This window comes from Rhinatrema bivittatum, chromosome 3 (assembly GCF_901001135.1).
Source record: "Rhinatrema bivittatum chromosome 3, aRhiBiv1.1, whole genome shotgun sequence".
In the NCBI taxonomy this organism is placed as follows: domain Eukaryota; kingdom Metazoa; phylum Chordata; class Amphibia; order Gymnophiona; family Rhinatrematidae; genus Rhinatrema; species Rhinatrema bivittatum.
The window spans coordinates 223,673,384-223,686,119 of record NC_042617.1 but is presented as its reverse complement, the minus strand read 5'-3'; the positions used below and the strand labels follow the sequence as shown (position 1 = coordinate 223,686,119).

At 45.0% G+C, this 12,736-nt stretch overlaps 1 protein-coding gene across 2 annotated transcripts in view; it reads right to left on the bottom strand.

The window, feature by feature from the left end:
• LOC115087277 (clusterin-like) overlaps window positions 1–12,736 on the bottom strand; it is an 812,938-nt gene that overhangs the window by 511,299 nt on the left and 288,903 nt on the right. For both annotated transcript variants that reach the window (XM_029594258.1, XM_029594259.1), the window contains exon 3: window positions 7,547–7,663. In XM_029594258.1, the coding sequence (XP_029450118.1) occupies window positions 7,547–7,663 (117 nt within the window). The remainder of the gene's footprint in view (window positions 1–7,546; window positions 7,664–12,736) is intronic.

Genomic DNA, 12,736 nt, shown 5'->3' with positions numbered 1-12,736 from the left:
GAGGGTAGATTTATGTATATTTTATATCATGCACACACATTTGTGCACAAGATATAAAATACATGAACTTGTGCTCATGCGCCCTCCTACTCCCATATAAGGAAACACATACATATATTTTAAAGTTATCCTATATGTATGACTTACAGTGGGCCAGTGATTATTATGCTGCTTCAGCCACAGTCTTATCAGGGTTCAGGTGAGATCAAGGTACTCCACCATTATTTCCTATTTTTTTTTCCATCAACAATTTTTTTATTGTATCATACAACAACATATACTTAACCATAAATCACAGTTTTAAAGATTAACCATACTTGATACATTAGATTTCAGCTTTACAAGTAATAATAACACTTCTCATCCAAAAACAGCATTATACAAAGAACCCTACCCCGTCCCACCCCAAACAAGCATCCATATATATTTTGTATGCTATGAGAACTATAAATTCAGACATCACATTCAAGTATAGTAGCAACAATGATATTGTGAATTGTAATAATAATAGAACTACTACTAATAATAACCACAATAGTAGGACATGACTGTTTCAAATCAGTATTCAACTTAGTTTTCAATTAGTCAAATTTTCCTCAAATTAGTTCAAATGTGACTCTTCTGTCTTTTAAATACAATCACTTTGTTCATCTTATGAACCTGAATTAACCTCTGCACTACAGATGATCTAGAAGGGACACTTAACTGTCTCCAGCAACATGCAACTTCACACTGCTGCTAAAAAGATTTGTTTTAATAACAACTGAGTGTATTTGTTATACTTTTCATCGGAAATCCCCAGCAGGACCCATTTTGGATTTACAGATACTATTATTCCCACTATATCGGTACACAACAAAGCAATATCTTTACAAAATTTAGCTATCTTAATGCAATCCCACCAAATATGGAAGAATTTTGCTTTCTGTGAACATCTCTTCCACATTCATCCTGAACCATAGGATAGAATCTATGTAACCTTGTTGGCGTAATGTACCATCGGAAAAGAACTTTATAACTATTTTCCATCAATAGCTTAGAAATGGAGGTTTTACTCACATTTAAGTATGATGAGGCCCACTCATAAGAAAGAACTTCTCCCAAACCCTTTTCCCAAGCCACTAAATGCGATGGTTTTGTATTATTCTGATTTAAAACACCATATAATTTAGAAATTACTTCTTATCCTTCTCTACATTCTGGCAAAGGTATTCTTATAAAAGATTTCCCCTTCCCTAAATTAACATTGGCTTTGGTAGACCTCAAATAATGACTAAACTGTAAGTAGGCTAGATATTCTTCTCTGGGGAAATTATGCTTTTCATTCAAACATTCAAATTTTTGCCATTTCCCCGCTTTCCATAAATGTTCCATCTGTGTTATTCTGCAGTCCTTCCAAGCCTTAAAAGAACCTGAAGAGAGACACGGAATAAATATTTTATTATGAAATAAATCAGTGGAGTAAAATACTCCCTACCACCACTAAAATTAGTCCGCCATCTCCTCCAGACACCAAAGTATTGGAAGAACTCGGAGCCATGTTCTTAATCATGCGCCATGCATGTTTGAGTTTATTTATTTATTTAAAAACGTTTCTATACCGCCGTTTAGTAGTATACCATCACAACGGTTTACAGATAGGCACATAAATAAGTCTGATTAGGATTATAAATTAGCTAGTAGGTGCCAATAAAGTTTCGGTTACATGATTCAAATAATATACGCTATTTGGATTGTGGATTGGAAATTCCATTTATATGAATAATAGGATATCCATATATGAGAATACTGTACTGTTAAATTAATCTTTAGGTATGAGAAAAAATAATAAGGAGGGATAACTGCTATTTGTTGACTTTTAACAGTGTGTCGGAGTTCTCTTTCTTGTCTGCTAGTATTCCTTACTCCCCCACTCTCATTGTGAAAAGCTTTTTTGAAGAGCCATGTTTTTAAAAGAGTTTTAGATCTTTCAATAGTCTTATTTCAAGTGGTATTGTGTTCCATAATATTGGACCGGCAAGGGATAGTGCTCTCTCTCTTACTTGCATCAGTTTTGCTGTCTTTACAGAGGGGATGGTTAGTAGAGCTTTATTGGCTGATCTTAGATTTCTCTGGGGGATATGTAGTCGTAGTGCAGTGTTTAGCCAGTCAGTATTTTCCTCATAGATTAGTTTGTGGATTGTGCATAGTGTTTTAAATTGCACTGTTTGTTCAATAATATTGAGTGTTTGAGTAATGTGATCTCTTCTGCTTTTTCCAGTTAGTATTCTGGCTGCAGAGTTCTGTAAGATTTGTAGTGATCTTAGTGTTGTATATGGTAATCCAAGGAAGAGTTGCCATGTCATTGCTCACAAAGGGGTAGATTTTCAAAAAACGCGAATAGGCGTACTTTTGCTGGCGCATCAGGCGCCAGCAAAAGTACGCTGGATTTTAGTAGATACGCGCGGAGCCGCGCGTATCCACTAAAATCCTGGATCGGCGCGTGCAAGGCTATGAATTCTGTATAGCCGGTGCGCGCCGAGCCGCGCTGCCTACCCCCGTTCCCTCCAAGGCCGCTCCGAAATCGGAGCGGCCTCGGAGGGAATCCTCTAACGCCCTCCCCTCACCTTCCCCTCCCTTCCTCTACCTAACCCACCTGCCCGGCCCTGTCTACACCCCCCCCTTACCTTTCTCCGGGGATTTACGCCTCCCGGAGGGAGACGTAAATCCCCGCGCGCCAGCGGGCCTCTTGCGCGCAGGGCCGCGACCTGGGGGCGGGTACAGAGGGCGCGGCCACGCCCCCGGACCACCCCAGGCCGTAGCCACTCCCCCGTACCCACCCCCAAAACGCTGCCGACACGCCCCCGAAACGCCGCGACGACCGGGCCCGCCCCCGACACGCCCCCCTCGGAGAACCCCGGGACTTACGCGAGTCCCGGGGCTCTGCGCGCGCCGGTAGGCCTATGTAAAATAGGCTCACCGGCGCGCAGGGCCCTGCTCGCCTAAATCCGCCCGGTTTTGGGCGGATTTAGGCGAGCAGGGCTCTGAAAATCCGCCCCAAAGGCATTTCTCCTATCCCGTGTTGTTCTATTTGTACCCACTGCTTCACTTCCTTCTTCCCATACCAACCTACAAGAGCTTGTATTTGAGAAGCCACATAGTACCAAGTGATATTAGGTACACGAAGACCATCTTTCAATTTAGTCAGGTACATAACGCTTCACTTTATCCTTGGGACCTTCGCCTCCAAATATAATCAAATAGTCTTCTTTGCCATAACTTAAACATATTCTTTGGCACACCAATCAGTAATGTTTGAAATAAATAGCCCATTTATGGGACTATATTCATTTTAATAACTGTAAGTCCCACTTTTCTAAATCTTTCAGAATGTTATTCATCAGGGGTGGGTAATTAAGGGAATATAGATCCTCTAATTCTTTATCCGTATATATTCCTAAATATTTAACTTTATGGGGGGCCCAGTGAAAGAGGTAATACGGCCTCAAGTTATTTTTTGTGTCCTTTGACACCGATATGTTTAATATTTTGGATTTATCCCAGTTTATTTTAAACCCAGAAACTTTACTTAATTTGCTCATCTCATTAACCACTTCATCCATGGAAACCCCAGGATATGTTAGTGTAAACAAAATATCGACTACAAAGAGAGAAAATTTATAAGAAACATTCTCTATCTCAAAGCCCAAAATTTTAATTCACTCTTATTTTAGTAGCAAACGGTTCTAAAAACAATGCAAATAAGAGAAGCAAGAGCAGACATTACTTCCTGTTGTAAAATGTTATATACATTCTTTATCGAGAAACTTCAGGCAGATTCAGCCAGATCACATTTGTATATATTAATCTTGTAACTTAAAATATTTTCAGTTCGGAATTAAAATACTTATTTGTTGGTAAGAGTGGTGTAATTTTCAAAGAAGGGCAAAATGTTATATAGTCGCACAGAATTCATCACTTGTACAGCATTTAAAGACTGCAGAATTTTGGCACTGCAGACCAGTGACCGACCTTGGCTGAATTATCAGCCCACATAGGCCAAACAGAAGAGAATGCATTGTCAGTGTAATCTACATCAACCTGCACAATGGTGGTGCCCATGCAGACTGGAAAAAGGAGAAGGAGTGTGACAGGGACGGCCCTCTGGCCGCTCCAGGAGCTCTTTCAGCCTGGTTGGAGGTGGACATGTGAAACCTTAAGGACAGTGCCAGAAAGAAAAGGTCCAGTCTACGAACAGTGATCAGCTGACAGGTGACAGGCCACAACCAGACCAAAGGGGAGAAATCCAAAGAACAGGCAAGGGTTGAGGCAGACCTTTACCAGCACAATAAAAACAAAGGTTTTGAATCTTCCATCAGCATTTTTCCTCCTCAGATAATCTAGTGTCCAAGCTGCATGGACACCTCCTCAGTGGGCAGTGATGGGGATTGGCCAGGCAGCAGATTGGCCTTTGAAACCTAGGAGCCAGGCGAAATTGGAATCTTAATGTCTCACATTCATGGAATCATTCCTGGAAGCGGATGTCAATGCTGGTGCATAGTGATATGAGATTACCGTATTTTTCGCTCCATAAGACGCACTTTTTTTCCCCCTAAAAATCTAACAACCCCCCCACCCTCCTGACTCCCCAAGACCTGCCAACTTAATTTACTACAACCCCCCACCCTCCTGACCCCCCCAAGACCTGCCAAAAGTCCCTGGTGGTCCAGCGGGGGGTCCAGGAACGGTCCGGGAGTGATCTCCTGGGCTTGGGCTGTCAGCTGCCAGTAATCAAAATGGCGCCGACGGCCCTTTGCCCTTACTATGTCACTGGGGCTGACCAATGGCTACGGTAGCCCCTGTGACATAGTAAGGGCAAAGGGCCGTCAGCTGCCAGTAATCAAAATGGCGCCGACGGCCCTTTGCCCTTACTATGTCACTAGGGCCGACCACTGCCATTGGTCGGCCTCAGTGACATAGTGAGGGCAAAGGGCCGTCGGCGCCATTTTGTTTACTGGCAGCCGACGGCCCAACCGCTGCCATTGGTCGGCCTCAGTGACATAGTGAGGGCAAAGGGCCGTAGGCGCCATTTTGTTTACTGGCAGCCGACAGCCCAAGCCCAGGAGATCACTCCCGGACCGCTCCTGGACCCCCGCTGGACCACCAGGGGCTTTTGGCAGGTCTTGGGGGGGGTGAAGAGGGTGGGGGGTTGTAGTAAATTAATTTGGCAGGTCTTGGAGGTGGGTCAGGAGGGTGGTGGTTGTTAATTAATTTAAAGGGTTGGGATGGGGGGGGGGTCCTAGAAAAAGAAAAGTTTTCTGATCTGGGGAGTGGACCGAAATGGCCCTCCCCAGACCCGAAAACAAAACAAAATGGGGAGAAAAAAAAAAGCTATGCACTCCCCTAATTTGCTCCATAAGACACACAGACGCCCAGGAACAGAGCCGGTTTAGCACAAAATTTTTTTTTTTTAATTTCCCCCCTCTGAATCCTAGGTGCGTCTTATGGTCAGGTGCGTCTTATGGAGCAAAAAATACGGTATTTAAGGTGGCAGGCAGATCATAAGCAGCCAATTTGCTCTTTATTCAATCTGCCAGATTCTGTAGAAAAATTGCTATCTGTGCTTCCTCATGCCAAGTGAGTTCAGCTGCCAGCATCCAAAACTGCAAGACATACTGCCCTTTGGTCTCAGAACCCTGCCAAAAAAGGAATAGTTCCACAGCAGTGGATGAGACCTGAGCAGATTCATCAAAGACTCTCCGAAAGGTAGCTAGGAATTCTTTAAGTGTGGAGAAACTGGGATTGTGCCTTTCCCACAATGGAAATGCCCACACCAAGGCTCGACCAGACAGCAATGAAATCACAAGTGCCACCTTTTCTCTCTCAGAAACAAAACTGGTCGGCTGCAGTTCAAGTGGATTAGGCATTGGTTGATGAAACCCCTGCAAGCCTGAGGGTCACTGTCATACAAAGAAGGCATAGGCAGGTGTAAGTTAGGTATGACCCAGGACACAGTGGCGATGGCCTGGGGCTGTAAAGGTAACAAGAATGCAGTTGATGGAGATGAGAAAAGAGATCCTGTAATGACTGCAAGACCAGAGCTTGATTATTTTGTTGCTACTGGACTGCTTGAGTGAGGTTCCGTAGGAAGTGCAGAAATGGTACATGGCCTGAGCAAGTTGTGATGGGGGCAGCCCTAGCTGTGATGGGAGGAGCTCTCCAGTGCTACATGAGCCTTTTCAGACTGGTTGCAGATGGACATGTGAAACCTTAAGGCCAGTGATGGAAAGAGAAGCACCAGTCAACTGACAGGTGACAGACCATGATCAGGCCAAAGGGGGTGAAGTCCGAAAAACAGGCAGGGGTCGAGGCAGGTGGCAGGCAAGGTGAGATTCGGTAGCAGGCTGAGGTTGAAGCAGGCCGTAGATAAGATGAGATCTGGTGAACAGACAAGGACTCAGGACACACGGGAAATAGGATTGTTGCTGAGGCATCTCCTATCAGAATGAACAAACATATACAGGAAGAGTGATGACATCATCAGGGTGAGCCACAGGAAGCTCAGGGAGCTGAGCCTATAAAAGCACAAATTGAAGAGAGGCTAAGCCAAGCAGTAAGCAGACAAGGGACCAATGCCAGAGACTATGCCAGAATTCTCACAGGTGCCAAAGACCATGCTAGAGGGCTTTTACAAAGAGGTGTCAGTGGCATCATCTACACTGGGTCATGTAAACTACAAGAAAGACGAAGCATAGCGTCATCTATATCAGCCCATATGGGCCGGACAGGAAATCAGTGCAGCCTTGGCCTGCCACCCTTACCTGCAAAAGAAGAAGCTGATCAGGTTGAGCTGAGGAGAAAGTAATGAGGTCAGACTTGGGGTAGGGAAAAAGGTGACAGAGCAGTGAGCTCAGGCTAGGTAAGAAGGATGGGGAGAGAAGATGCAGAAGTAGTCGGGCCTAGGAAATGAGGCGCTATGGAGGAGGTCAGGCCTGAGAGAAAAAGAGAGCAAAAGAGCAGACAGCAAACAGGCCGGGGAGTAGGGAGTGAACATGGAAGAGACAACCTTATGATGTACTCTTACAGTAGTCCTGGGGTAAGTCTGCATAAAAATATTAAATTTTGCAGCTGAATAATAACTTTTACACTATTGAAGTAAAAATTAATTACTGAAAGACTGTGATTTATAGTATTATTTTGACAAATCCAAAGTACACAGAAGTTTGCAGATTTGTTTTTTTACACAGGATTCTCCCAGAAGTATACAGTATACGTACAATATTTTTGGCATCAATTATACTGATTTTTATTGAAGTACAAGAAAACAAGTGATATGGTGAAGAAAAATGACCCACCAGCCTTGAAACAAAGGTGTCACTCTCAGAATTCCTTCTATTTATTTTGCAAACCATCATGTATCATACGCAGAGTACTTATACTACACAGTGCAGACAAATGATGGACAGAGAAAAAGAGTATGAGTTGGTAGGTATGGTTTATAATAAGCACCTACTTCTTGATTAACATAATCCAACATATTTGAGTTCTTCCTGCATTAGTCACTCACCTACAGACTTTATCTCTTTCTGTTTTTCGTATTTCTCACTCCTCTTCGGGCAGTCAGCTGAATGGTGGCACATCTCCCAGCAACATATCATCCGATTATCTGTTGTATTTTCATTTTCTGGCAACACATCACCATAAAATACTAGTCATATAAAATGTAGGTTTCTTTCCTAAAACTATTAAAACCACATTTATGGCCATTGAGCCTCAAAACACTGTTATCTGGTTACATAAACATTTGGGAACTTATCTGACTAAATTTTAGCTACATATCTTATCTGGCTAAAATGTAGCTAAATAACTTAGGAGTGTTCCAGGTCTTTTGGGGGAGGAGTTACATTAGCCGGATAAGTGATCCAGCTAACTCCGATAATGAGAGTTAGCCAGATAACTTATCTGGTTAAGTCTAGTCGCACTAAAGAGCTGTCCTAAAGTTAGCCAGATAAAGATATCTGGTTAACTTTAAGATAGCTGGTTATAATCAATAGTGCGGCTGTACTATTGAATATACCTCCAAAATTAGCAAGATACGTTTATCCGGCTAACTTTACTCTCTGGACAGTGACTGAATATGTATCCTATGTTTCTAAAGTGCTAATTTTGGGCCTGATTTTAAAAAGCATTTACACATGTAAAAGTAGATTTTACTCGAGTAAATGCACTTTACTCGAGTAAGTAGGCTTTTGAAAATTGCTACAGTATATTCATTGAATTGTCCATAGATTTTCTTGTGTAAGTGCATATTATGAGCATGAATAGATTTTGAAAAAGGCTACAATAATAGTTACATTTATATGCATAAATCCTTTTGAAAATTCGCCTGTTTATTTCCTTGAGTCCTACCAGATCAGTCCTAACAAATTGGTAATGCCCTCCTGCCAGCAGACAGAGCCAGAGAATAACTATGCTGTTGAATTCCACTACAGGAATCCATATAACCAGCTGCAACTCAGTCTATCTGTAACACAGCAATGAAAACTTTCCAACTCCTCTGCCGAGCAGGGGAATCGTTAATATTCACTAACCAACTACTTACGACAGAAGTGGGGTAAAACAACCAGAACACTTAGGGGCAGATTTTTAAAGGGTTACACGTGTAACATATGCATGTAACCCCCGAAAAGCTGCCCCTGCGCGCGCCGAACCTATCTTGCATAGGCTCAGCGGGGCACGCAAGCCCCGGGACGTGCGTATGGCCTGGGGTTTCGAAAAAGGGGTGGTCCGGGGGCGGGGCCACGGTCCGGGGGCATGGCCAGGGGCATGATGGCGGTCCGGGGATGGGGCCGAGTGCTCCGACACAGCGGCCTGTGCCGGGGCATGGCACGCCGGCAGCCAGTCAGCGCGTGCAAGTTATGCCTGCCTCAGGCAGGCGTAACTTTTGGAACAAAGGTAAGGGGGGGGGGTTTAGGTAGGGCTAGGGGACGGGTTAGGTAGGGGAAGGTGGGGGGAGGCGGAGGGAATGGAGGAAGGCTGCGCGGCTCGGTGTGCACAAGTTGCACAATTGTGCAGCCCTTGCGCGTGCCGACCCTGGATTTTATAACATGCGTGCAGCTGCGCGCGCATGTTATAAAATTGGACATAGATTTGCGCCGGGTTGCGCGAACAAATCTACACCCGCGCGCAGGTTTTAAGATATGCCCCTAAACGTTTACCAAAACTGAAAATTATTTAGCTAATTAAACATCTCTGCAGAAAACAGGCTGAGGGATAACTTACAGGCCGATACAGTAAAGCGCAGCCGCAGTTACCCTGTTTCTAACCCGCTTTCTACCCACAATTTGGCTGCATAAGTCTAATCCACGATTCACTATCCGTATTTACCAATCCTTACCGCTTCTTTAAATCGATGCGTTTCCCTTTCCGCCCGCGGCAATGTATATGATATGTAAACGATCGGATTAGCTATCCCTCCCATACAGTAACGTGCAGCCCGATTATCGCCTTTTTAACCAACTGTTTTTGCTGCGTCTTTAACCCACTAATTACCGCCCCTACCCCTAACCCTGCAATAGGCAGGCTCCGGTCAAATAAGTGGGTGGGTGGAGCAAGCGAGTAACATAGTGTGGCCTGGTTCTCCTACGCTCGGGCATCGGGGATTGACAGTCCTCTCTCCCCCCCCCTCCCGAAGCAAGGCGCAGAGCGAAAATCGACTCGACATGTTATTAAAGCAAATAGAAATTGTTACAAAAGTAAACTTAATATATGCTTCCAGCAGCCCCAGTCTCTCTCCCCTCCTCCCAAGGCACGCACCGCGGCTCCCCTGCCTCCCGGGGGGCAGCCGGTGGCGAAATTTGGGCGCTCAAGGCAGCGAAGGCGCATGAGCACACGCCGTGACTGGGGGCATGGCCAGGGACATGACGGCGGTCTGGGGATGGCAGCAAGAGCCTTTGCTGCCTTGAGCGCCCATATTGGACGTGGGTTCATGCACCTTCGCCGGCGGAGCTGCTGGAAGCCGCTTTCGCCGCCGGCTGCCCCCAGGAGGCAGGGGAGCCGCGGTGCGCGCCTCGGGAGGAGGGGAGAGAGGACTGGGGCTGCTGGAAGCATGCAGTAAGTTTACTTTTGTTACAATTTCTATTTTCGCCCTGCGCCTTGCTTCAGGAGGGGGGGGAGAGAGGACTGGCAATCCCCAATGCCTGAGCGTTGGAGAACCATCCACTTCCTGGTACCTGTCCTTTCAAATGTCATTTGAAATGACATTTGAAAGGACAGGTACCAGCGCACCCAGGATACTGTATAGGCGCTGAATAGCGCTCTATACAGTAAACTGGATTGCGCACGCCTACCGCTTCATGGACGCGCTTTGGACGCGGCTTGCATTTGCGTCTAATTTAAATACTGTATCGAGCGGTATGTGATCCAAACTGTATACGCGGCAAACAAGCGGGCGCCCAGCACTGCCGCACTTTTTCTTACGCGCCCTTACTGTATCGGCCTGAGACTAAGTTCCTGAACTGGGCTAGCAGAATTCAAGGAAAGAAAATTTGAAGGTAAAAGACAAAATGTTCCTTCCTTTTTATCCCACCTGACCAGTCCAGACATAAGGGATGTACCCAAGCAACCCTCAAACTGGGTGGGATTCTGCCAAGCCTGCTTATAAAACCCTGCCCCAAAGGCTGTGGCTTCTCTAACTCAGACATCAAAGCAAACTGCTACCTTGCAGCTTTCCACTGATGAAACAGTTTAATGTTCTGCTCAAGAGGTTGCCTGTGCACTACTAAAGTGAGCTCTGAGCACTCTTGGAACCATATGCCCTTTAGGACACTCAAGCTGAAGCAATCACCTCCTATTAGAGACTGTTATGCTCAGGCTTGTGAACCCTTGGACTGATGGGAGGATGGTATACCTTAGGAGGTAGATCCGTAGGTTCTCCCGTCGGGTGGTGAGGCGGAGCAGAAGATGCAACCGGCTGACCCTAGGCACTTGGAGACTGAGGTGACCATGGAGGCAGACGAAGGAACGTGACGTCGAGGAGACTTGAGGGGCCTCAAGTCAGGGCTGTCATCTGGACCAGAAAGGGTCTCTAACCTTAAGCCACCTGTTAGTGGATTACTCACCCAGGGCTCTGCCCTTTCTGCATGCTGCTCACCCCAGGAGTCCTCTGCCCACAGATAGCACAAGGAGTGGAACAGATACAATCTAGCACTTCAAACACACAACTCTGCATAATTTGTAGGTGCATACATACAGCTTCACAAGCTGACTAGCCCTGAGCACCGTCACATCTCCATAGTTGGCAAAGGTTACCTGTGACCTGTCCAGCTACGCTAATTGCTTCTAACATACCTGTGCAATGCGTTAAATTAGGGGAAGGTTTGGTTAGGAGACATGTGGATGCTCTTAGAGTCCTTAGAAACTATACTGTAACCTTGACAATTGCGAGGTCACTTTCTAATACAAGTGAAGGCATGATACTATATGGTTTGCTATCCTGCCTACGCACAGTCAGAACAGCATCCTTGTTTAGCCTCCCTGAGAAGCACTCATAATCAACATGAAACCTCAACAAAGGCCTCACCATCTGGACATGATAGCTGACAGTTAGCCAAGGCAGCTAGAGCAGGTTGTGGCTGCACCCAACCATATCTGTTTGATATGCTGGCTTGGTAAGACCTGTGAACATTGTGGGAATGACACTATCCTTGACATGCAGTTTATGAAAGCCTGTAACTGCATACCTGGTAGATGAGCACTCTGATGTCTGCTGTTGCTCTTCCACAGCTGATGGAGTGCTGGCATCTGTGTCTTTACAGGCCCTTGTGACACAATGCATCCTATATACAGGCGCACAGTGTCTGAAGGACACGGATGCCCACTATGGCATGATCAGTTACATGTGTACTCTGGAGAAAGATATTTTTTACAAACAACCTGTAGCTTTAGAAAGTACATTCATACTTCTGAGTTACTTGGCTTGATCTGAATTCTAAGCTGGTGGCCCTCGATGTTCCTGGCCTTGCTGGAGTGCTAGCAGACCAATGTCCACTATGTTTGCCCATAATTGAGGCCTAGGTCTAAGGGGTTAGGGCCAAGCCAGCCAAATGCTGCAAGCTAGGGCAAGCTCTGTACACTATGTTGGCAGGCCTACACGAACACTGTGTAGAGACCATGGCTGTTTTACACTCACAAAATACCGAAAACCTTAGGGCAGCAACATGTATTTGTTTGTTCACTTGGAGTACACTTTTTCTAGTACAGCCAATTGCAGCATTGTCAAGATGAAGGCTAACTAGCCTAAATTGTTTCTTTACACATGGACTCAGACAGAGGAAGCAACTGCTAGATTATTAACTGGAACAAGCAAATTCGACCATTTAACGCCAATATTGAGCTGCTTACACTAGCTAAACATTAAAGCAAGGATAGAATTTAAGGTCCTATGTTTACTGCATAAGTCTTTGAACAATGAAAAAACAAAGTGGCTGAATGCTATTATTCACCTATATACCCACAAAGAAGCTTAAGATCGGCAAATCAGGGCTTGTCTGTAACACAATCAATCGCACAGCACACCTAAGCAAGGTGAGAGAAAGAGCAATATCTATTGCTGGATCAAAATTGTGGAACACAATTTCTACAGAGATAAGAATGCAAACTGACTATCTAGTTTTTCAACACAATTAAAAACATGATTTATTTGAAAGGCATTTAAAGATGTTATTTTAAGTTGACATTTATATTAGTGGCTGAAAAA